The sequence below is a fragment of the Diadema antillarum genome, unplaced genomic scaffold, assembly GCF_040938485.1.
Source record: "Diadema antillarum isolate AM-2024a unplaced genomic scaffold, OU_Dant_1.0 seq00000931_RagTag, whole genome shotgun sequence".
NCBI lineage: Eukaryota > Metazoa > Echinodermata > Echinoidea > Diadematoida > Diadematidae > Diadema > Diadema antillarum.
In genome coordinates, this window is record NW_027271782.1 from 912,143 (window position 1) to 938,280 (window position 26,138).

Here is a 26,138-nt window from a genome sequence, read left to right on the forward strand (position 1 = left end):
TTTGACGAGTACTCCTAGAAGGGTCAAAACCTTCTTCAATTCTTCTGCTTGATGGTAATCTGCTTCCTTCATCCTTGAACATTTTGGACCTAACTTCAATTGTTTCCTGATAGCGTAAATGTTCTTACAGCTATGACTTTGAATGTGTGTAGAACGTATAGTACGCCTATCCATTTAAGAGTACGCCATGGTCTGCTGGTTCGGCCTTCGAATGGATGAGATATCAGCAACATTTCATGTATAGCTGTATAATGCAACAATGTAAACATGAAATAAATTGCCGGATTAATACAGACTCAACGCAGACGACCTAAATCCAGAGCAATTTACAATACATGATATATATGGCATGTAGTTTTTTTTTTTTTCATTTGCCTAAAGTATTATGTACTGCACAGTGATGGTAACCGCTAAATCGAGAGAGATCAATAGGCCTATCGTACTAACCACGCTCTCCCTACCCCTCCCGATTAAGCGATGACCACTGTACAGTGTACATAATTTTTCAAAATGACTTGTTTACAATTGTATCATGCCGATGTGTACGTTTGTTTGTTTGTTTGTTTGGTTGTTTTTTTAAGCCAAAATAAGATTTGTTACTTTAACAGTAATTCTTTCACCGCTCATCGACGTGTCATGTGATCTGCCGAGTAAAATGCATTATGGCCAAATCACCATTATAATTATGCCTAGAATGTCGAATTAGACATCTATACCAACAACCTGTTTCATTTCTATATTCTAAACTTCTCTGAGAGCAGTAGCATTTTCTGTGCTTAATGATGAAGGATGTTGTCTGAGATTTCTAGTTCTTAGCAAACTCTATCTCCTCCTTCCCCCCCCCCTCTCTCTCTCTCTCTCTCTATTCCCCTCCTCCCTCTCTCCTCTCTGCTCTCCTTCTCTCTCTCCCCTCCTGTATCTATCTATCTATCTATCTATCTATCTATCTCTATCTATCTATCTATCTATATCTATCTCCCTATCTATCTATCTATCTATCTATCTATCTATCTATCTATCTATCTATATATCTATCTGTCTGTCTCCCTATCTACCTACCTACCTGTCTTTCTCTGTATATCTCTGCCATTTCTACTTGATGAAAATAAGTGTTGGATAGAGGCTCTTAAATACTATTTTTGGTCTAGTGAGCCATTGAACCGATAAGTTTAAGACATTTGGCCAGACTGGAGAGTGTAGCGAAATGTGTTATGTGGGTCTCCAGAGGACGAGCATTCGTGAGTTTGCCATTATTGAATGACATCATTGCATTCTAGGAACGCCTCGAGCAGAACACACGTGTCATTCGTAAATCATCCACCACAGCATTCACCGATCAAAGTGGATTCTGAAACCCTGAGATTATTTGCAATAGGATGAGCATACTCATTTTCAATCAACGTGGATTTTAATAAGTTAGTAGCAGGTTCCATCGTAGGTAAAGAGAGCGTCTTCTTCCTAAAAGTACGTACAGACAATCTGGAGTGAAACCCAGCGTTGCCCCAATATTACTTATCGATAAAGTTAGTGATACGGGATAGTTTCTACGCATCAACGCTCTCTTGTTTCGATGTGCAGTTATAAACATTGTAATAGAAGGAGACATTTTTAAGCTCCAGCCTCACAAAACTCTGAAGTAAAAGTTTGGGGTACACAAACAAGATTGATGGACGGAGAAAAGCTGCTTCCATTTCAGTAATACACAGGTCGAAAGAACACTTTGCTCTAATAATTTCTATAATCCCGAATGATCCTCGGGTAAGCGTGGAGTTGAGATCCCGCGGGGCACTTCTGTATACTAAAGACCACCCACCCCCCCCCCCCCCTCACCCCAATTACTATGTAGTACCATGGATAGTCTGCTAGTAGGCTAAAATATCACATTTAATCAGAGTTCATAATCGCTTTGCCCGTTTCTCAAGATATACTTATGGGCCGCTGGGCGATCATTCTGAGCAAAGATATGTAGCTCTATTACCAGCGAGGCCAAGGGGCCAAATATTGGTTTCCCTCTAACGTAAGTCTGGCCGAAACAGTGATGATAATAAAGTCTCGACGTTTATCTCCCAGGAGTAATCACAGCAACCCGTTAATAATCCCGTGTTGCATCTAAACCATTATTCACCCATACATTGTATAACCATTAAAATCAGCATCGCCCCCGCACAGAAAATATCAATACTTGCAAGCGCTGGGAGTATTGTACGTCAGGAATTATTCTCTTATACTGGTGTTCAGTGATGAATATGGGTATTAAAGTTTGTGCTATATACCTTAGACCTGGGGTAGAGCTTAGTTATACCCCCGCCAAACGAAGTTTGAAGGGGGTATACCCCCGCCAAACGAAGTTTGAAGGGGGTATATAGGAATCAGCGGACGGTCGGGCGGTCGGGCGGTCGGGCGGTCGGGCGGTCGGGCGGTCGGGCGGGGCGGTCGGTCGGGCGGTCGGGCGGTCGGTCGGGCGGTCGGTCGGGCGGTCGGTCGGGCGGTCGGTCCGTTGCAAATCTTGCGTCGCGAACTACTTCCTCAGTTTTCAACCGATTCCCATAAAACTTGGCACAGATCTGTGCCTTGGGTTGTAGATGTGCAAGACGTATTTTTTGACAGTACCCAAAAGTACGTTGCCATGGTAACGGCATATTATGGGCAAAAATGGGTACAAATCTTGCGTCGCGAACTCCTCCCACAGTTTTTGATCAATTTTTATGAAATTAGGTACAGATGTTCGTCTGAATATGTTAATGTGCAAGACACATATTTCCGCAGTGGCAAAAAGTGCGTTGCCATGGTAACGGCATGTTATTTGTAAAATATAGGGCAAAATGCTTCATGGTAAAACTGCTTCATCAGTGTTCTTCCAATTCTCATGGAATTCATATTGAATGTTTGTCTTAGGATATAGGTCAGCATGACACATTTCTTGACAGTGACAAAAAGTATGTTGCCATGGTAACAGCTCACATATTATGAGCCAAAATGATGGAAAATTTTGTGTTGCAAACTACTTCCTCAGTTTTTGCCCAATTTCCATGAAACTTGGTACAGATGTGTGCCTTTGGTTGTAGATGTGCAAGACGCATTTTTCGACAGTACCCGAAAGTACGTTGCCATGGTAACGGCATATTAATGGCAGAAGATCAAGGAAAGATCTTGCGGATTTAACTACTTCCTCAGTTTTTGACCAAAGCTTATGAAATGTTGTTTTGACCAAAGCTTATGAAATGTTGTTTGGCGGGGGTATACAGCGACATTTCTAGTTTTCTGTAGTTATGAGTAAATAGTGCTCCCAAAAGGTTGTTAATTCACGTAGACAGAATGTTCTATATTGTCTAGTAGCCTTTATCAAGTAGGAGGACACAGTTCTTCAGAATTCTTCAGAACATCTGAAATAAGATCCTTTGACTGAAGTAATGAAGTTTGATATTGCGAGGTTGTATATCAGCATAATTGGCATTGTTGTTGATTTAAAGAAAGAAAGAAGAAACATAGCATTGCAGCGCTAAACATGATAGAGAAGAGGAATAATACATGTATGCATTCGTCAGGTTTTCTTGAAGTTTCTAGAGACTTGTCATTATGATCACGACACTGCGGTTGCCGGATACAGTAGTAAATTGGGACTATTCCAACAGAGAGAGAATTACGTTGTACTTTGGGTATGAATCCAAGTGTATCCCATAGTGTATAATCATGTGTGTGTATGTGTGGGTATGTGTATGTATAATTCTTTTGTTCTTTTGTCCAAATTATCTATACTTTGTACAGCAGTATGCCAATTTATGATATTGCCTTTGTATTATTTAAATGGTTGAAAAAAAGATGCGTGAAACGTATGGGCTTGTGGGCATGTGTGCGTATGTACGTTTTCAGAAAGAGGTTGGGGGCATGGGAGACGAAAATTTAAAGGGATGGTATAATATTGGTTGGTGTGAGGATTCAGCCTTTAGCTTTTTGCAGGATACCTAGAAACCACTTTATGAGATGTTAAAGAGCATACAATTCTAAGTGGACTTCGAAGATCATTTGATGAAAATCGGTTTGGAAATGGCTGAGATGTCCAAAAACAAAGTAAAACAAAGCGATCATATAATAAAACATGGATCCCACCTTTTTGAAGGATTGCTTTGTTTTCGACATCTCAGCCGTTGCAAAAACAATTTTCCTCAAATGAACTTTAAATTCTTTTTGGAATTATTCTCTCTTATACTTGACAAGAGGTTTCTCATTATCAAACAAACAAAAAATCATCATCTAAAAACGTTGGAAACCTGTAGCCCCATCTCAAGTGAAACTGTACCATCCAAGTGCATATCCTACACTACCCTGTGATCGCCTTGCCGTTATGATTATTGTTATTTTAGGGGGCATATCGGCGAATTTTCGTACTGCAGACTTCCGTTAACTCGGTTTTGAATAACGGCATCGGGGGAAGGGGGTATTTGTAAGTCCTGCAAGACAACATTATTTGTCATCTAACTTCCCTGTAAGCGGGTACCATTGTCATGACTTAATAATGATGATGTGATCAACAGGAATCTGTGCTGTTGATGCGCGGTACTAAGTTTACGACCCCCCCCCCCCCCCCCCCCCCCGTCGAAACAAAAAGAGGAGGATTTGATGAGAAATATGAAAATCAAAAGAGGGAGAGGTGCACACTCGAGAGCAAGAATCAAACTTTTCGTCGACAGCCAGTGTGATTTGCATGACTTCAATCTGTTTACCGACATCTTTAAAGCGTGCTTCCTTCCACCTCGCCCTATGAAGGTCACGCTCTGAACCAACAAGTACGCCGCCACGGGAGACTAGCCTCTCCGCTGTGTCGTTGTGCATTTCACTGCGAGAATCCCAAGAGAATTTTGTGTGACCATGAGTATGTTGGTCTATGTAGCTTGTAGGCATGGATTGAGGGATGTGAAATGTAATATTTAGAAAAAGAGAACAAAAACAAAATGGAAGAGAGAGAATGAATTGCGTTGTTATGAAAGCTCTGGATAACTCGTGAATGTGTAAGTTATGGACCAAAATCAATGTTCAAAGTATAGTCACAAGTTATCAAATCCTATAAACACGAATCATTACTTTGGAAATGTCAATGAACACTTTTGCGTGTACCTTGTGAGTAAATGTTATAATATTTTGTTGTTTGTTTGTTTGTTTGCTTTTGGGTGTTTTTTATGTCTAAGTGTCAGTCTGTCCTCGTTACTGTCGTAACACCGGTCTGTAGCCCATCTCTCTCTCTCTCTCTCTCTCTCTCTCTCCGCCATGTAGTATTTTCATCTTTACCGTGACAGCCATCCGTAGCAATACTGCATTTTGCAATGTCTGTTGTATTTTTTTCAATTCATTTTATTCCACATGCTAAATATATATATATATATATATATATATATATATATATATATATATACATACATATATATATATATGTATATATATATATATATAAAATCTCATTTCATGTTTACAAGACAAACAGAAGAGAAAGATATACAATATTATGCGAAGTTCACATCTCACGAAGATTCAACTCGCTCAGAATCATGGCGATTTAAAGAACTTTCCATGAACAGCCCAAACAGGAAGGCGTGTTTACTGTTAGACATTGTCTCCAATGTATTATCACGTTCTTGCCGAAAAGGTGGTGATACGAGAAAGACGCGTTGTCACTGTAGCTATATAGTATGGTGGTATATAGTACGAGTGGCAATAGCAGTGGTAATAGTGCTTATGGGTTGTATATAGCCGCACAAGATTCGAAGCTTACTATATAGGGCCAATAGACTCGAGTGAGCTGCTGCGATCGTCTTTGGTCCGTTGTTCATGGTGCTTCGTGTGTCAATGTGTGTTTCCTGACAGTCTTGAGGCTCTAAAACGCATTTTGCATGGTGTCGGATTTTGACGAAATTTGCCAAATGTCACCCAGTGGAGCAGGGGATGCAAATTTGTTTTGATCAAAATGAAGTTACACTCTTGAATAACATCTCTCTTTCTATTCGTCATTATTTCTCTTCCCATCATCTTCCCTCTCTCTCTCTCTCTCCGGGTGCTGTTCGTTATTCCGAAGGTTTGCTATTCCGAAGGTTCGTTAATCCGAAACACACAAATTCCCTATACCTAGAGGTTCGTTAATGCGAAAATGAAAAAGGGTTCGTTAATCCGAACATTTGTGGCGTTATTCCGAAGGTTCGTTATTCCGAAGATTCGTTAATCCGAAAATGAAATTCGGAATAACGAACCTTCGGAATAACGAATCTTCGGACTAAAGAGCCTTTGGAATAACGAACCTTCGGAATAACGAGCTGTAACCCTCTCTCCCTCCCTCTATTTCCTTTCTCTCATCTCACTTTCTCTTATATACTCTGTAACTATGCAACTAATATTTGTATTTCAAAACTACTAAAGTAATGGCGGCCATCTCCAAATTCTGATTCACCATCAGCACTCCATCATGCGTCAGTTTACCTTGCGTTGTATCGGTTTCTACGACCCAGGGATAGCCAGTCTCGGACTAGCTGTGGGCGGCTCGGGTGAGGCAAAATAATATGCTCGAGTCTTCTGCGTCAATATTTACCAGTGACATCTTAATCCCCGACAAATAGGAAAATGGTACCGGCGGCTTCTTCCTCTTTCTCATATTATTATCATTTCGGATTGATTTCAGCAAATTAATTGCGCGAGCACGACTCACTTCAATCAATGCATGTACGTTCTCGTTTATCCGACGGAAGAAATGACCACAGAGAAATTGTGAATGAAAGAAACGGGATGGACAACATTAAAATAATACTAATGCATTACAGGCAATACTCTATACTCTGACCTAAGGGAGAAATCGTCAGGTCACTGCTCATTTCCCGCTGTAGGAGAGGAAATGCATTTTTGTGTTTGCATAATTAAAGGATTTAGTTTTGTTGGGGGGGGGGCCTCTGTCGCTGCCCTACAACTGGTATAAAACATGATTGGGAAGAAGGCACACTTTTGTTACTGTACATGTAGTAAGATTTTGATTCTGTGTGCCCTTTTTATCATTATTATGGTGCACAATAGATGTTACTATGTTTCACAAAGGGCCTTTTCGTCTTAATACTTTCCTCACTTTTCTCTCTGATTCAAATTCAGATCGTTTTTATTTTCTGATTTGCAACTCGTGTGGGAAGCGTAAGTGTTGCAACACGGTCCGTTTAGTTTTGTTTTGCATTTCAAATGCCTTAACCTGTCTTCCAGGAAATTGATTTCTCCCGAGCCATTTTTTTTTTTTGACTTGTCATTCATTTCCTTTTCTCATTTTCGCATCGATTAGACTCTTACGGGGTAAATACATTTGATATTCTATAGAAAACCAATACGCATAGAAGATGAGCTGTAAGGTGTTTGTTACTTCGCGAATAACGGTGATATCCGGTTTCACCGTGCTGGGGGAATTGAAACGGAGAAAATCGTATCAGTGAATGCGTTGCCGAGAGCTAATGGGCTGATGATAATGGTGTGATGGGGGGGGGGGGGTGGTGAGCATCCAAGAAGAATAGTAGGACATTCCTCTTTTGTGTTTTAAGTAGCGACGGGTCGTATGTCGTTTGTTTATCGGCAGAAGGTCGCGTGGAAAATGGAACGCTAATTGACGTGGCGAAATTCGATCGCTCCGGGTGGATCGATCTGAGAAAACGGACGCGAGAAGTGCATAATATTATCTTGTGAGAAGGAGTGAAAGTTGTTTTCTCGTGCCAATCTATTGTCAAAATACTCCTTCCCCCCCCCCCCCATGTCACTATTTTTCTGATTTCTCCGTAATTGTCTGAGTATTGATTTCTGACAAAGTTTCTTCATCTCCGCAAGAATAGGGCCTCAGTGTTCTGTTTTGCTTCGTCCCATTAAATGCCAACAGCCAGTCTGTATCGAGGTTCATCCCTTGTGTGTCAAGGCAAAATATCACCGCTCGTCCTGTTGAACTTTCGATGACACTGTGTACAAGGGCGCACCAGTTCCTCAAGCAGAATGTCGGGAAGCGGAATGTCGGGAAGCAGCCCAATGTCGATTGCCGTTGTTTTTGTTGTTGAAGTTGCCAAATGTTGTCTTTAGCTGAACAGGTTTCTCTTTATATTGATATCCGTTCCACGTGTGTACATGTATATGCAATTAGGTCATACCATCAGCTCCATGGGAGACCATTCCCAGTACAAGTCCAGTTATTCCCGTCCGTGAACCGAGAGTGAACATCGAAGCTGTCGAGATGTGTGATTGGAGCAAAGTTTATGTGTGGGTTTCCGCCATGAATGGACTGTGCTTTGGTCTATGTCAATCGTCATTCTGTTTGATAATTAGTCTATGTTCTTATATAAATGACGAGAGAACTAGTACTGTCACCAACGGGCTTGACTGTACCTCGCTCTTGGCAATGTTTCCTTACTTCTGGCAATATTTCTGTACCAGCTGATTCATGCATGACGGTTGAGAAGATCGCAGTGAAATTTAAGGCATAGACTTATCATATGCATGAACATTATACAAGAAATTGTATTATGCACGTTCAGTACGTTTCAGAGTTAAGGATATGATTAAGAATATGATATAGAAGGAGAGAGAGAAAAAAAAAGAAACTGAGAGGTGTATGCTACATCACTTACGATAAAATAGTTATTCAAATTCAATTATCCTAGTATCATGGAAGAATGGAGGTATGCGATACCTCCCAACAAATCCGTTGCATTGTAACCGTAATAGGGATACAAGAAACCATCAGACTACAGTGCAACATTTCCGAAAAGGGTGTGCAGGTAATGGCAACAAAAGAAAATCTATTATTTTTATTATGTAACGAATAATGAATCAGTCGTGTCACTCATCAGGAGATATTGGTTGGTAATGAGGGTTTTGTCAAAATGAGAGAAATTGAGCAATGGACGTGCTACTGAACTTGATAGACGGTCTCTTATAATCATAATCTTCTCTTGAGTTGATTTACTGTTTATTCTTGTCCTTCATCAGACATGTTATCTAGAAACAGTTTTCTGACATACCGATCACATTTTCTCTGAGACGTGGTCATTCATAACCTTTAAATTTGAGCTCAAATTAACGTGGGGAATGATCCCTCTGACATTTCTCATCAGAAATTCATCGGGTTCATCCACATTCTTGTATCGTAGAGGGCGCTTTGTACACCACTCTTGGAGTACCTACATACACCACTCTAAGCTGGTGATTTCCATACGTCTTTAGAACCCATCATCCCCTTTATCAGGGTATTATCTTGCATCCATAGACAGTTATTATCTGTGCATAAGGCTTGCAGTTGATTGATGGAAACGTGAAACTGCTGGAAACATCCTCAGTTGTGACATTGCTCCAGGGAAGATTATTTGGGAAGAGAGTTCAACGCAAAAATGACACAATTTTTCGAGCTCGTGTTACCAAAAGCCTGATCCCTGCATGCCATGGTTAAAAAGGTTATCGTAAATCTGCCGGCTGATCGTCGAATATTTTCATTGCGCTCCTACAAAATATGTTGTCTCTGTCGCCAGTAACTGGATACATATTGCTTTCCTCTTGTTGTTTTACCATTTCGTCAAAACAGTGGTTATCATCTGGAGCTTGGAGATTCACGCATCGAGGCTCCTTCAAGCCGTCCAGAGACGAAATAAAGAGGGCCATTTCATCTGGATTGGGAGCGATTCGCTCAGCGGACGTCAGTACCATACACTGCACAACGAAGCGGCGCTTGAGGGCGCCATAACGATTCATCCAACAACGAAACTCATCAAAGGTAAGTAAGAACGAGCACCAGAGATAGAAAACCTCTCGACTTCGATGTAATTTGACGACACAATTAAAATTCAGATTTTTTAAACCTAAAAAGAGGTTTTGCATTGAAATTGCCAGAGTACACAGTGATTGCATTTTGCTGCCAAGAAGAACATGAAACGTATTATGAACTTGATAAAATTTATAAAGATAAGTCACACATATTATGAATCAGAAGTAACATATTTCTCTTCCAGCAGTGATGGTGAGAAAACATACCTTGCTATACAGAATCAGCGTCAAATCATACGTAATTAAAATAAGACGCTGATGTTCTAAATCCTATCTATATTATCAAGATGTGTAATCCCGTTACCATCATTGAAAGGGCGTCAAAAGTGCACACTTGTAACACCAATTCAACTCAATTCAATTCAAAGTTTATTTCATTTTTTCGACAAAACATATATAAGTTTCATTTCCTTTGATAACAGAGAATAAGGTAAACAGAGCATTGTGAAATGAAACGACTGTAGAATATTTGAGGACCTCATAGTAATTATACACCTTAACTGTTTGCTAAATGTCTTTTCCGTGCAGGTTTCGATACATATTTCACCAACCTCAATCCGCGAACCAACCGGCGAAACCCTTGGTTCCTGGAGTACTGGGAGGTTCTAAACAACTGCACGTGGTCCAACACGGACTTCATTGCCAGCCACAACCGCGTCGTCCACCGACCCCCGATGTCCCCACGATTCACGCGCCGCTGCACTGGGGACGAGCGGCCGCACGCGCTTTCCAGCAATTATCACCAACTCTACCAGCTGCAGTTCGTGTCCGACGCGCTTCTCGCGTTCGCCTACGCGCTGAGAGAAATGCACCGGGATTTCTGCGGAGGCATTCCGGGATTGTGCGATCGTATGCGACCCGTGCAGGGGGACGACCTCAAAAGATTCTTGAGCACGGTTCAATTTGAAGGTGTGTTTTATACCAAACACTCGTTTTTGTGTTCAGTGTTCTTGATGGAAGTGGAGTTCTCTCTTTTCTCTTGTCAGTTCAGTTTACAGATGATTCGTGTGTTCATCATTCTTGTCAAAGGATTTGTATGGTGAGAAATATTGTATTCAAATTAATGGATGATTCTTTCTTAAACCCCTTCGGAATAGCTTGAAAATGAATGTCTGCTGGCTGGTATTATTTTCCAAGTCTAAAATCTGTGGTAATATAATGACCTTGCATTATTCAGTTATTGCCTTCTCAAGTACGCATTTGATGGGGCATGAAGTTCTGAAATATTTTCGCAATAAATCTTTCACGTAAGTGAAATTCAGATTTAGAAGCTGCAGAGAGCCTATTATGTTGCTTGATATTGTAGTAGCTCCTTGCTTTGCATAAATCAAAAACCACATACCATGCCCACACACTGCTTGATTTATGAAGTAGACAAAATTTATACAACCAAGGCAAACGTGTACTTAAAAAAGACGGGAGACTTTAATGCAGTCTGATTTATCTTATAGTGCAAAAGAGATGAACTCTCCGTGACCTTCGATGTTTTTTATGTAGCGTCAGAAATAGCAGCACACTATCTTGTCCTTCGAGTTTAAGTGATTTGATATTTCCTTTGCACCAGACTGCTTATTCCCCCCCCCCTTTTTTTTCCCCCTCTCTCTCTCTCTCATCCACCCCCGTATATTTCGGCGTTGGAGTCTATTTGTTCCTAACCACTGATGTCGATATGTTTTTCCCTCTGTCATTCGCTGTCAATGCAGGGATCACGGGAGCATCGCTGAAGTTCGACTCACACGGCGACGGCCCTGCTCTCTACACTCTGCTCAACTACCAACAGGTCGCCTCGGGGGAGTACAAGTACGTGACGATTGGCCACTTCTCGGACAAGATCTACTTGAACGGTTCGGAAGCTCAGTTTAAGCTCGCCTCGCCGGAGTACCCCAAGTCAGAGTGCAGCGTGGCGTGCAAGCCGTGGGAGAAGAAGATTCTTTTGGAGGACGAATGCTGTTCGAGATGCGAACCTTGCGGCGACATTCACCGCTTCTATGTGACGGATGGGGGACGGGCTTGCGGCGAGTGTGAGAGGGGGCGCAAGACTAATGCATCGTACACCGGGTGTGTTCTGGTGCCAGCCGAGCCCGTGCACCCGGAGGGCTGGGCGGTGCTGGTGGTCGTGTTTGCCATCTTAGGGATCCTTACGACAATCCTTATCACTGTCGTCTTGTGTAAGTACAGCACCACGCCCATCGTAAAGGCGTCGGGACGGGAGCTGATGGCTATCCTTCTCTTTGGTGTGTTCCTCTGCTACACCATGGCCATGCTCTTCTTTGTTTATCCCACACCCGGCTTGTGCGCGGCGCACCAATTGATGATGGCGCACGGCTTCACGGTATGCTACAGTGCCATTCTGGTGAAGACCAACCGGGTGCACCGCATCTTCCAGAACGCGCGTGTCACCCCGAAGCGACCCGAATTCATCAGTCCCACCTCCCAGGTTATCATCACCGTGGTCCTGATCGGCATGCAGCTGATCCTCTCCGGCGCACTGATGGTGGCCAGCCCGCCACGCGTCACCCGTTTCGTCGTCAGCTATCAGGTAGTGTACCTCGTCTGCCAGAGCTACGTCGACTATTTCTCGCTGCTCAACATGGCCTACCCGATCTTCCTCATGCTGCTCTGCACGGCCTACGCCTTTCTAACCCGCAAGATCCCGGGCCAGTTCAACGAGGCCAAGTTCATCGGCTTCACCCTCTACACCACCTGCATTATCTGGCTGGCCATGGTGCCCATCTATGTGCTGACGTCAGCGAACATCAGGCTCCGCCTCATCAGTGTGGGCGTAGCCTTCTGCCTGTGTGCCACTGTCAACCTCGCGTGCCTTTTCGCGCCCAAAGTCTACATCATCCTCTTCCGTCCCCAGCGGAACGTGCGCATGCAGACGACCAAACAGGCGTCTAATTGTCACCAAGTGGTGACGCAGTCGATCGCGTCTCACAGTGCGGGCAGCAACATGGACGAGACGACGCACGAGTACGAACAGGAGCAGGAGATGCTTTGACACGCTCTGACTTCGTCTCACTGTGTTTCTTTGCACTGACTATCTTCCTCTCTTTGTGACTGAACAAGAAACAGAAAAGCTGTTTACAAATGACTCACATTTTGCTTGTTTTTTGTCAGTTTTTTGTACCATTTTGACCTTGCAGTTCATTTCCACTTTTTGACTTGTAACATTCACAGAACAATCGTTATGCAAATAACAAAACAAAAGTAAGGGGATTTTTTTTTCTTTGTGGTGCAAGCTCGAGTAAAAAAGACGCACGCGCAAATTCATCATCTCTTTAAGTGCATTATGGTGGGTATAGGCTGACGTGACACAATGAATACTCGAGGGAAATTCCGTTTACTAGTATTATTGATGTCCAAATTATAGGGTCAATTTTACAACGATGAGAATTTGTCATCTAGTTTGCACGATGGGTGCCTGTGCGTGGGTAGATCTGCTCCGAACTGTTTTCACTAATGACGATTGTTACGTACGTGTATTTACAATGTCATCAATTAAGCCAATGCAGAAGAGTGGATTAGAATGATTAAAAAAACCGGTCCTCGCATTACTTTTACATGCATTTTTAATGATACGTTATTAGATTTTAGGTAATTCCATTCATCTGATTAAAACGTCCATTAACAGTTTTATCATCTTCTAATTTCAACTCGAATGCGTGTTCTTTTATTTCTTTTGTCACCCAATTGAGTACTGCAAAGGATGTGATTTCCCATGATTGAATTGGCAGTACGACTTTGCCCTGGTTCCTTTTTTATCTGTTCGACTGTCATGGAAATTGGACAACTTTATTATCTAGATGTTTTGTGACGATGCAGTTGTTTATTTGAATCTACACACTTATACTAAGCAGCCACTACAGAGCAGATACCCACATTGGAGAGATACGCACATTTATTTTTTGTATTGACTTATCTTTCTGTTGGTCTGTAATTGCTCTGAGTGTTCAAGAAAAAAAAATTGAATCGACGTCAAAGTGGAATTTATCATATTGTCATTGTAATTTCTATTTTGTGCTCGAACTTGTTGCTTTTTGTCATTTCTGTCATCAAAGTTTATAGAACATGTTAAAGTATCTGTTCTTGGCTTAGAACAGTTAATTTTAAAATTATTTTGCAGTTACTATGGTTAGATATATCTTGCGATATGTCATAAATATAAAGCCTTAATCTTCTTTATCGTAGGGAGTATAAGTCGGTACGACCTAGATTGTTAATTGTGCAGAGTCTATGTGCCGAGAAATATCGAACACTCTCGGAAGAAATAGAAGAGAATAAATCACTCCATATTTGCTGCTTCATTGCAAATGCCTGCAGAATTCAATTTCTCATAATCTTTACATTGTTTGGGTGTCCAGTAACGCGCTTGATTTCTTCTTTGCAGATGTGCAAATATTTGGGTAACCATACAGAAAATTTAATTTATATGATCATACAACAGAAACAGTATAATCACTTGGCTTGTGAAGGTCCGCAGGAGTGTATAAAACCTTAACCACGGTAGAAGCTTAACGTCTGTTGTCATAAATTTTATGCCTATTTTGATGACCAGGGGCCCGTTGCATAAAACTTACCATTGAATTTCAATGGTAACTACCGTCAAAATTCGGCGTCACAGCCAATCAGCATCAAGGATTATAAAATTTACCGCTAATTGAAGACTTACCGCTAGAAAGGAGCGGTAAGTCCAGCGGTAAGGGTTTTATGCAACAGGGCCCAGAACATGGTAAAAAGCGTGATTGCCTTTGCTGGGTTACGTTTGTGTGTATTCTCAATTTCCGGGATTTTTAAAAGCATTTATTGTACATTTTGGTAACACCTTGTATTTTTGCAAGGATTGTGTGACTTACATGGGGTTTCTGGTAGAAAAAAAAAGGACCAGTGATGCACGTAACGCTACCTCCATACACGGGACCACTAGTCCAAATCCCAATCCCAATCCCGTTCAGCCCCAAACGGGAAGGAAGCTTATCTCATAATTTACTTGGTGCTCCGCAAGGAAACATCACAATAGATTCAGAGTAAACACGCTTGTTTATTTCAGATCCAAAGTCGGTCAGTTGTGCGACCAAAAGTCGTAAAACGTGCGGTAGCCTTTACTCTCATTCTCATGGAATTGCAAACTACCTAGGTAATGACGATAAATGTGATATACTTTGCGAATTTCCGGATTTGATGTAGAGTTTCAAATCCTCCCGACATGTGATCTATCTTTTGATGTTACATATTTCAAATGGCTGATGTGTGGTATACTCTGCCAGACAAAAGAATTTTCCCGTCTGATCTGCTATATGTAATCCCATAGTTGTTCTGTCATTTTGGTCGCTGAGAACGTTAACTGGGTACTAGCCCATATCCGAGAAACGGACACCTCATCAGTACCGTTGAATTTGTTGTGTAGAAGTATAAGAAACATACAACCTTGTTGTAGACATTTTAAAGGTATCGTTTGAGGATTTTAAGAAACGTGTTTTCATCATCTTCACAGGGTACGGAGGGACCATGGTGATAGTATAGAATTTCCTCCATTTGCGATATAACTGTGTCCCTTTGACTTGAAAACTATGTTGCAGATTGAGCTGTTACTCGCCGCTCCTTGTCACTGCTGCAGTGGCGGATCCAGAGGAGGTGCACCGGGCGCGCGTCCCCTCTTTTGTTAAAACAAACACAAACTTTATTTTTGTTTAAACAAAAAACAAAAGAAAAAATGGTGGGGGTTGAGTGCGCACCCCCCCCCCCCTTTTTAGTTTTGTGAAGGCCCCTCCCCTTTCCGGAACTCCTGGACTCGCCCCTGCTGCTGTATTTGTGCAATATTCGTTTTAGTAAATTTGCTTTTTCTTAATTTTCCATTTTTTGCATAATGCTATATATGAAATTGTACATAACGTTGCACTTATGCCTTTAGTTTCTTTAGTATTTTTGTAAATGATGTAGTTTAAAAAGAATCAAAAAAAAAATCACGTGTTTTGTATAGTCCTTCCCCTGGACTCCAGGTGAATTATAAAAACCCATAAACTACAGCGTTTTGTTTGTTTGCTATATTTTCAGACGTTATATTGACCTCGCAACATCATCTGTATTCTTTTTTTTTTTTTGTATTGCGTTTGCGGCCGGATGAGAAATCCCTGGTAATGTGCAACGTATCACATAATGAAACCTGTTGGGGTTTGGTTGTTTCTCTTGTATGTAGATTGTAATGATAAAGCAGGCGAAGCTTTGGTTTGTACGCGATGACATGTACACTGGTATACTGAACTGGTAAAAATAATTTCGTTACATGCTTGCATCATACGAGAATAACGGACACGAGAGGCAGGGTCTACATTTAAATGAGATCATAATTAGATAGCAGGAAAAAGTAGACTATTCTTTTCTGTTATCTAATTATGATCTCATTGAAAGGAAAGTTAAACCCAAATATGAATCTGGATTCAGTGAAAGCAGCAATATTTGTAGAACAAATCGGTGAAAGTTTGAGGAAAAACAAGCAATCAATTCAAATCGCTGGATGAGAAGACTGCTGCAAATCATGACGTCACAATGGACAATAATATAGAGAAGATATGAAGAGAATTCCACAAAATTTCATTCTTCATGAGAAGTGCACATTCCATGGATTTGAACACTGACTTATCGTTAACGGCAATATTATTTCCTCTGCTTTCAGAAAGAGGTAAGTGAAGTTCTCGTTCATTATGCTAAAACGTTTAAAATACGTTGAATTATTTATACATTTTCTTTATATTGCTGTCCGCAAATGACGTCATGAATTGTAGTAGTCTTTTTATCAAGCGATGACGGCAAGGAAACTTTACAAATTCATAACCTTTGAATCGATTGTCCAATTTTCCTCAAACTTTCACTGACGTGTTCTCCTGATATTGCTGCTTTCACCCAATCCACATTTTTATATGTGTTTTGGTTTCCTTAAAGGTCGTCGGAACGTGCTGGGATAATAATTTCAACTCTAGATCGTAGAGAGTTCAAAAATTAAGAATTAAGACAATGTTGTAGATGTCAGCCGAGTAGTTCTGAAACGATGCGAAAAACAATTGCGACTTTTGTTCTGCCCGCAAGTTCTTTACAACAAAATGTATAATCTTTATAAACTCCTTGTTTTTTTTCCTTGTCTCTACTATATCACATCTCCATGAGAATGTAAATAAAACGGAATGTTTTCCTTTAATAGTATAAACTTCGCCCGAATTCTTCACGTAAAGGAAGCAACTTCAACTCTGCTTTCTGTTACAGGGTCAACGAACTTTTTCTTGAATGTTTTATGTGTCGCTCTTTTCTTTTTCTTTTTTTTTTAGATAATGTGTTCTAATAAAGTTGATAGAACCACATGTTTAAACTGTTTGAATGCTGGCCAGATTATCCGTTGTGCTTGGACTGGTGATGTTACTAAGACCTGTGTTGTTTTTATATTTGTAATATAAATCAGTTCACAAGGATACACGATCGATCGTACATGTGGCAAGTGACTTTTACATGTATGTTGGAATTTTTTTTTTTGCCTTAATTATGTCGTGAATCAGAAACAAGTCTTCGTATAGTGTACGTTAAATAACTTAATTGATTCAGTTACGTGGAATACTAGATGAAGTCTCCTCAACTGGCTTTATTATATATGGAGAATGTTCATGTCCCAGATTACAGGTGAGAGTGGTGACGCATGAACATAGGATATTTGAGCGACATTAGACTGATAGGAGAGAGAGCTGACACCGCTGCAGGAACGAATATTTTGTCTTCTTTACAGGGCGCATCATTAAAAGTAGGTCACGTGACGTGGCTGATAATTCTTGCAGTGTCTGGTGTTGCTTCCCTGCGTTGTTTACAAACAAGAGACCTCAGTTGTATGTTCTGATGATGCAAAGTAGTGAGTTTAAAAAAGAAAGAAAAAAGATCTGTATCTCGAGTAGTGTCGAGAAGAACCAAAGCAAAACAAGAACGGAGTTAAATGAAAGAAAGATATTATTCAGAGGGGTGAAGGTTCAGGTGTGAGTTTCTTCAATTTGTCTCCCTCTGGACTGCTGATCTTAACAAATTTGATTTGTAGAGGGAGGCAAAAAAATTGAAGAAACTCACACCTGAAGAAGGGGGTTGTTTTCTTTTTCAGGGAGTCGTTATTAAAAGGAATTTTAAAAGTCGTAATCTTCGGAATTTGAAATCATAATCCTTATGACAGATGCACATTCTTTTGACCTCTTACGTATGTCAAATAAAGCAATCCTTGGGTTTCCATGCCCTATGGATCGAGGAGCTAGGTCAAGTGTTCTTTCGATACTCCACGTCATGAATTTTGTCAAATTATTTTTTTAACTACAGTGTATCAGCGTTCCGGTACTGTGGCGTTACGCATTTGGGCATTGTTGTAGAGTTTCTGCCGTAAGAGGGCAGGCGGCACATTTCGACCTAAACCAAAATAAAACTTATTGAGTGCATTGTCCGACTTTCCAAAAAACTTTCTGTGTTCTGATTTTTTCCTGAATCCTTGTGAGTATAAAGAATCTCTTTTTGTGTAATACAAGCGGCATCGTAGCCACGTGACCGAGAAAGCTATTCTAAAGGTTTGAATGTGATGCTGTAGATGATTAAGACATACACTTACCTATGTAAGTACAATGTATTGTCTTCAATTTCTACCAACAGTGGACTGTCATAACAAACTCCTCGAGACTAGTAAAGTAACTCTTTTTTTTCTTTTCTTTTTTTACATTGGCTTCTGTCATATCGGGGATCGCAAAACAACATAATAAAAGAAACTTTGAACTTTAGGAATAGAAAACAATCATTATTCACTGTAACAAAAGTTTACCATATTTGAGATTTCTTCAAAACGAAGCTCCACTGCACAATGTGCACTGTGCATGTAGTTGTCTGATTGGGCATAAATATTGATAAGTGAACTGTGACATTACTTGTTTCACTGTTCCTATTATTTCTAACTTGTGCTTTGGAAGGTGTCAGAGAAAAATTCAAGGAGTGGATTTGTCTCAGATATCCACAGGTAAGAAAGATTAGGGAACACTCCCGGGAATCTCTTTGAATAACACAACGGAAGTCTGCGTGTGTTTGTTTATATACATGTGTACACACATATATTAAAAAGTACTGTATGATGATGATGATGGTGATGATGATGATGATGTTCCACAGAATTTGTATAGCACCACATAACTGTTTAAGTGACATTTATATATGTGTATAATATAATGTTTGTAAACATAGGGGCACATTTGCCATCTCCTCACATAACACAACAAAATTCCTGTGTGCGTGCATGTGTGTTGTGTGTGTTTGCTTTTATATACTTGTATTATAATGTTTACACACATACATTTATATATGATATAAATATATGTGTACAGGTGTACTAGTATACTTTATATTGCATGTGTTACCAAAGGCACACAAACATGATTTCTTCTAAACAACCCTGATGGTCCTGATTATGAAATATGCCAACAAAGCAAAGAATACCCCCAAAGCAGGATGAAAAATGACAGAAGCTGATAGAAACACCTACAACCCACTCCACACGCCTTCCACCAACAACTGACAAAGAGAAAACAAATACAGACAATAATTATGCACACATGAGTCACAGATTAACCATATACTTGCCCCAATTTAATGATATACAAGCTAACTTACACCAATTAGTTTTTTTGTTACATTGTAGCATTATACACATACATGGTTCATTAGTCATGATGATCACATTTGGCAATTGCTAGTATATCAAGCAATACGCCTGTCCATTTCCATGCGAATACCAACAAATCAACCTTAATCATTATTTGCACATTATCTAATCTATGCGTCTTTTTTTTTTTTTGAGTGTGTGTAAAATATATTTGCGCAACTTTCGCCCTAAATTCTATAGAGCTAAAAACAGTAAAAGTTCTCCCGCTTCTAGAATGTGCAAAATATCAGTTTGGGATGGAACAAACAAAAAATCTACAACACTGGATTAAAACGCAGCAGGAGTTTGTACACAAGATATAACAAATTGGCATCGATACAAACATACTTTTACAAAGTCACAATAGTGCATCATTTATGTTGGAACTAAGTAGTCGAACATACTGAAGCATTTTGTATACAACACCGTTCAAAGATCGTCTGCATAATTACAGCTATACAGTACATTGATTCCATAATATACAGCAGTAATACACAACCAAAAATGAAATGAGAAACTTTATACTTAAATTCATGTAATAGACATCCACGTACAGAATAATTTTATGCTGTACAGCCACGAGTAGTCCAGTCCACTTTGTGTTGCTCGAGTCACGAGCACAAAATAAGACCAGGACGATGATTCAGCATATTTTGTTTACAAGTCACATGAAAGCAACGGAATCCCCAATTCACTGAGAGTCAACAATAGAATTGTACTCATAAAACTGATTCAGTCAACAAGCAAAACGATCGTACATTTCAGCGAAGATAACAACAACCAAAACGAGGTAATTCCACTAGAGCTGAGGAAATACATCGACGGATGCAAATTTCCATCGCCCAATTGAGTTGATGTTTGTGTTTCAACTGCGCATGAGGAACAACATGAACTTTATGGAGCACTGAACTTTAACCCTCTCAGCCTCAGCAAAGGGGAACTGCCACCAGGAAGGGTGATGATCACTGATCTCTACAATCATTGGGTGATCATTCCCTCCAGCTTCACATGTTTTGCAATCAAACCCCAGCTGTGTGATGTTTCCTTTACAGACAAACTTATCGTTGTACATACACATTAACAACCACCAGCTGCTAGAAGGTAACCTTGATACCATAGATCCCCTCCCTCCCTCCTTCAATTTCTGATCTGGAAGATGGACTCAAGTATGGAAAAGAAACTTCACAACTTGAAGCAAACTTTACAGAGGAGTTCTCACTGTTTGGGTTTTTACTCTCCTTTTTTTTTTTAGGGGGGTGTTGTAAAGGTGGGGCAGAGGAAAATGAATTATGATTCCGATTACTATTATTTTTTCTAAAAACTTTTGTTGGCACCCCTCAAACAGATTCCCTTGAGGGAACACAAGTCCCTCCTACCTTTTCAACTTCAAATCCAATCAAGATCACAGCTTATCAAGCGGTAAGGAAATTTCATATCTTATGACATGAAAAAGGTCAAAAATTGTCAAGGGGGAAAAACTGATTACACACAAAACTGATTCCTTTTGTGAATTTACTTTCAATTAAATCAAGCATTTGCATATTTGTACATGCAAGTAATACATTCCGACAGCCAAATTATTATGTGCTCTGATCAATGCAGAGAGGTCTCTGTACCTTAAAATTACCAGTAAACGAAGCAATCTTATGTTAATGGACTGGCAATTCCTACAATTGAAGCAAGGTGATCTTTAAATCAATTCCTTGCAGCCACAAGGCTGGCTTTTTAATGATGAAACGCTTAACTTCTTGGAGGGAACGAGAGAGTAGTTGAAACAGTTGGCAGTGTACCTCCAAGGGTCAAATTACCTGACAATATTTACGGCCAAAAAAAGATCTTCACTGTCTAGCAACACATGAGGTATTTTTGTTGTCTTGTGCGATTGAGATGCTGTTTCCAAAACATTCACATAAACCAGACAGAGCATGAGAAACATGGTTACACACTGAAATAGAGTCAGAGTCAGAAAGGACATCACAACAGTTGTATTCCTACATGCGACACGGCCTTTGTTTCATGCTCAAGCCATGTCGTCAAAAATCTGCCTCAAATTTTTCGAGTAAAGAGAAGGCCACACCTGTGCTGTTTAAAACCATGTTTACCACACAGTGATTTGGGGATGTTTCTGTAAATCCTGACAGTGTTGTGCTCTATTGGCAATCAAGTAGGTAGTATAATGCACTTTGTGAGTAATATTAACCAATGCACCTTTCACACAGAAAATGTAATCAGGATTGGGAATCTGTGTCTGAATGTGCAGTCATATCGCCCAAGGGCCTGCAAAATGGCACACTGAACAGACATTCCAAAACATTACACACAGATGCACACCAACATCAATATCTCTTCTGCTGGGAATAACATACAAATTTCTTGTGGTGATATGACTTTCTTGCAGTGAAGGGCAGAAACCTACAAATCTCAAAGCCAGTGATCATTGAACTTAAAGAAAACTGAACTGGTTCAAGATTTCTTATCTTCCATCAAAATGTCCTCAAAGGGAGGGTAAATACATCGTCAAAGTTGTATTGATTCACAATTATATACTGACATAGAAAATTTATCAAAAAGAGCTAGGGCATCATTTCCCCACACTTAGTCAAAGTTCACAAATTCTTGGCATTTTATGCAGATCATTTTGCAGTGTAAGAGATTAGGCAGTTTATATGGACACGCATGTAACATCTATGATGAAGGATCTCAAAATTCTTTTCCTCAGTTCTAGGAATATCGTGCAAATAGCTCCCTCTATGAGCAGGGAACTGCATATATTCATTTTGTAATGGAGTGTAGCCACAATGTATACCGTCATTTTCAGCTCTCCCTTACCTTCAAAACATTTTTATCTAAAAAAATCCTACACATTTCATTGGGGATGAGGAAGGCGAGGTTGGAAAGAATTTGTTATAACATCTATATGCCATCAAACTGCAATGCAGACTTTTAAACTCTTTACATCTTACTGGCAAATAAGGCAATGAACAAATAACAGTGTATCTGACTTCTTTGGAAAAAAAAAGGTCCAAAACTTCTCACTTATGTTGTTACTCTTCTTACATGATACATGATCATATATCTAACTAAATGAAATGTAATAGGGGAAAAATATAATTACAGCAATTGAATGCATAGTACTTCTAAACAAAATAAAATCTCAATGCTTGTTGAATTCCTAAGGGCAATGAAAATATGCTATACATAGAAAATAAAGAATATATATTACATTGTACCTAGGTAAACAAAGTGAACACAGACATTCTACACAAAATTTGCTCTACAAGGAGAGAATAGATTGTAACTTCATCAAATTGAAAAATAATATATAGATCATACTAGAATATGACAATGCTACAGATTAAAAACACAGGATGTCATAAATTTGTCATCTTACAGCAAGAATGTACAAGTACAACACGAGCATCATTACAACAGTATAATTTGACATTTCTTCACATGGTTAACATTCCATAACTAAACATTTCCATCTAAAAAACAAAATGACGACGACACATGATCACTCTACTCCTACGCAATGTTTAGAGGTCAAACACCTTCTAGGTTAAATATCCCAATGAGAAGCAGTTCAACCTAGGACTCCTCCTAACCACCCACACGTCACTGAATGAACCAACACCAAAGGGGCCTGTCCATATCAATGTATACTATTTTTGGCACTTAATTTCCTTCATACAACAACTGATATTGAAAAAAGAACCTCTAGCACTAGTACATACAATAGGGATAAAGTTCTCAAAAAAAAGTATAAATTCACTACACGTTAATATCCAAAGCTCTATGATACAGCCCTTCCTACAAACAAACAAAAAAAGGGGACAACACTAAGAAGAGGAGGGTGATAAAAATAGAAGAATGCAGATCATTTCCTGCTACTGCCTACATTACAGGCAATGGGAGCAGACCAACAAAGTGCATTGACCCCATCTCACTGCAGCATTATGGGATCAGCAATCTCCACGACCCCTCTCCGGTTTGCAAATAGATCACGGTGCACTCAATATCAACACAGAAATGCACAATTCACGAAGACAGTTCTACTCTTGGGGGACGCACTGCCTCGAAAAGCATTAGCTTCTATTACAGGTGCTGCATTCCATCAGCAGCAAATACATACCAGTTGCCAAGTTGCAGAAAGTGGTTTTCTGGTGAAACAGCATCACAAAAATGGCCGCCAAACACAAGTTTTCACAGCAAAACTGTGTGCCTATTTGATGACGTCGAGAGAGCCTCTTCACACTTTGACGCCCACAGTTCACAATACAGCATCACTTTGTGTGTGTGTCTGTGTGTGCGTGTCTGTGTGTGTGTCTGCTTTGCATGATATATGTATTCGTACAAAGGCTGTGCTGTACATGGGTGCCTGCCTATGCATATTCATGTGAGTCTATGGGCAACAGGAAATGTAGCAAACATTTACCAGCATCTGTAACCAATCTGCAACAAAATTAAGTGGTCTCGAATTTGTGAAAAACGACACCATCACACAAAAAAGAGGAAACTCAGAGAAATTAAAGGTGAGTGCTTGATCGGAACACATCAAAATCAGACAGAATGCATGTATGCATATATAGAAATCCATTCCACATTGTTGAAATAGTTGTAGCAGTGTTGTCGTCAAGAGAGCAGAGTGTGAGCTGATATTGAAACTATTACAGACACGCATTCTTCATTGAGACATGCATTCTTCATCGAGACATGCAATCTTCATTGAGAAGCCATAATATGTCCGTCCCCACAGAATCAGAATTCATGCTTTGTCTTCAACATTGCCTTCTGTCCAAAGCCTCAACTGTGATCAGACACTGGCGATGCACTTATAATGCACTCACTGATAACTGGACGGTTTCCTTCCCCTAGACTGACCCTTTAAAGACCTGGTAACATGGGCATACCATGGAGTGGCAAGGCTGGCATGGCCCAGGGGCCCATTGCATAAAAGTTACAATTATGGTAACTTTGCCATCCAATGGTAACTACCATGGCAACAACACTCAACAGCCAATCAAAATCAAGACTTCCATGGAAGTTACCATCGGATGGCAAAGTTACCATAATTGCAACTTTTATGCAACGGGCTCCAGATATATTCAAGGATCCATGTAACAAATTGTATGTAGATTTTATCACGCACACAGCCACAGAATCTTACCTGGGGTCAAATGCTACCGATGAGCAACGTACGCTTCAATGCACATATCTGCCGACCGGGGCTATTCATGGCTTTCGAATGTACCCCGGTGGGCAGCGAAGGAATCGGGCCACCCATGAAACCCCACGCTACCGGGTCTTTAATGTCTTGCATTCTCTGCATTCAAGATTCTAGTGCAAGAACTTCTTTCGTGTCATCCTCGCTTCTGTAAAGATAAACACTTGTGTCTGATGTAATTACTAAAAGAAAAAGAAAAGAAATACTGTGAAGAAGGCAAATTAGCGGTGAGAAATTGATTCACATTAAGTAAAATACAGAAGGAAAAACCCCTTACCTATAACTTGTATCAGTCTCTGTATGGTCTGCTTTGTTATTTCTTAACAAGTATTCAGCCATATGCCTCTGTAATGGTGCATTTACACAAAACTACAGCTAAACAGTGTACAAGACTTTCTCGTCTACACCACAAAAATCCAAATACGACCAAAAATCATGAACACCCAAATTTCATCATCAGAAATATTACACATTGAGGGTGAAAGCGAATTAAACAGAGTGGAATAGAATGAAATAGACGAAATAGAACAGATATGAAGTCGTATCCTCTTCAAACTTAATACACGTGTACATACATCAGCGGAAGCTTAACATGAATTTGGTCACGGCAACTTAATAATATTCAAGTATATGATACAATCCTAAATAAAATAAAAGAACAAAAACAAATATGCACTTGATATCAATGCAAAAAGCCTAGAAATTTAGCCAACTACAAGCATAACGTAGTATATGTAATCGGAGTACAGGTGTAGCTGTGTAGAGAAGATACATTGTATACTTGACTCCCACAGGTTTTCCTACCACAAATATTGGATTTTAGGCACTAACTTAACCTACATAATACACTTGTTAGCGACAATAATCAGCACCATGCTTGCAATTCTGCACTTGGCAGTATGGTTCCCCCCTCCCCTTCAATATAGTCTAACAAACCATCAAAATTCATTCAAATCAAATGATTTGGCTGATTGCTGTAACCATACTGTACATAGAATATCATTCAAAGAAATTGCCTCAGTAAATCAAATTTGTGCAATTCATATACCTTCTGATACACACAAACACACTTGTTACACCTTGTGAATTAAGTATGTTATCATTTCCCCCACCCCCACCCCCCCCCCCTCCAAGAAAAAGAATGATTTGTATGGACCCAATCACCCCGCCCCTTTATAGTTTTTAATAGGTTTTCGGTGTTTTGTTGTTTAAATCTCCCAATACCCTTAATAGAGTTGGTTTCCACTGTGTCACATGGGGCGTGACAAACAGCCTCTGAAGGAAAAAAAACAACAAACAAACAAAAAACCGAACAGGAAAGGACACACAGGATAAATGCAATAATTGATTTCTTCCATTTAAAAAAAAAAAGAACACACAGGATTTACCTAAAACATTATTTCAAGG

At 39.9% G+C, this 26,138-nt stretch overlaps 1 protein-coding gene across 1 annotated transcript in view; it reads left to right on the forward strand.

Moving 5' to 3' along the window:
- Positions 1 to 12,811, forward strand: part of LOC139741451 (metabotropic glutamate receptor 8-like) — an 88,602-nt gene extending 75,791 nt beyond the window's left edge. The window contains exons 4-6 of the mRNA XM_071652032.1: positions 9,572 to 9,760; positions 10,339 to 10,719; positions 11,514 to 12,811. Coding sequence (XP_071508133.1) covers positions 9,572 to 9,760; positions 10,339 to 10,719; positions 11,514 to 12,811 — 1,868 coding nt within the window. The remainder of the gene's footprint in view (positions 1 to 9,571; positions 9,761 to 10,338; positions 10,720 to 11,513) is intronic.
- Positions 12,812 to 26,138: the final 13,327 nt, after the last annotated feature.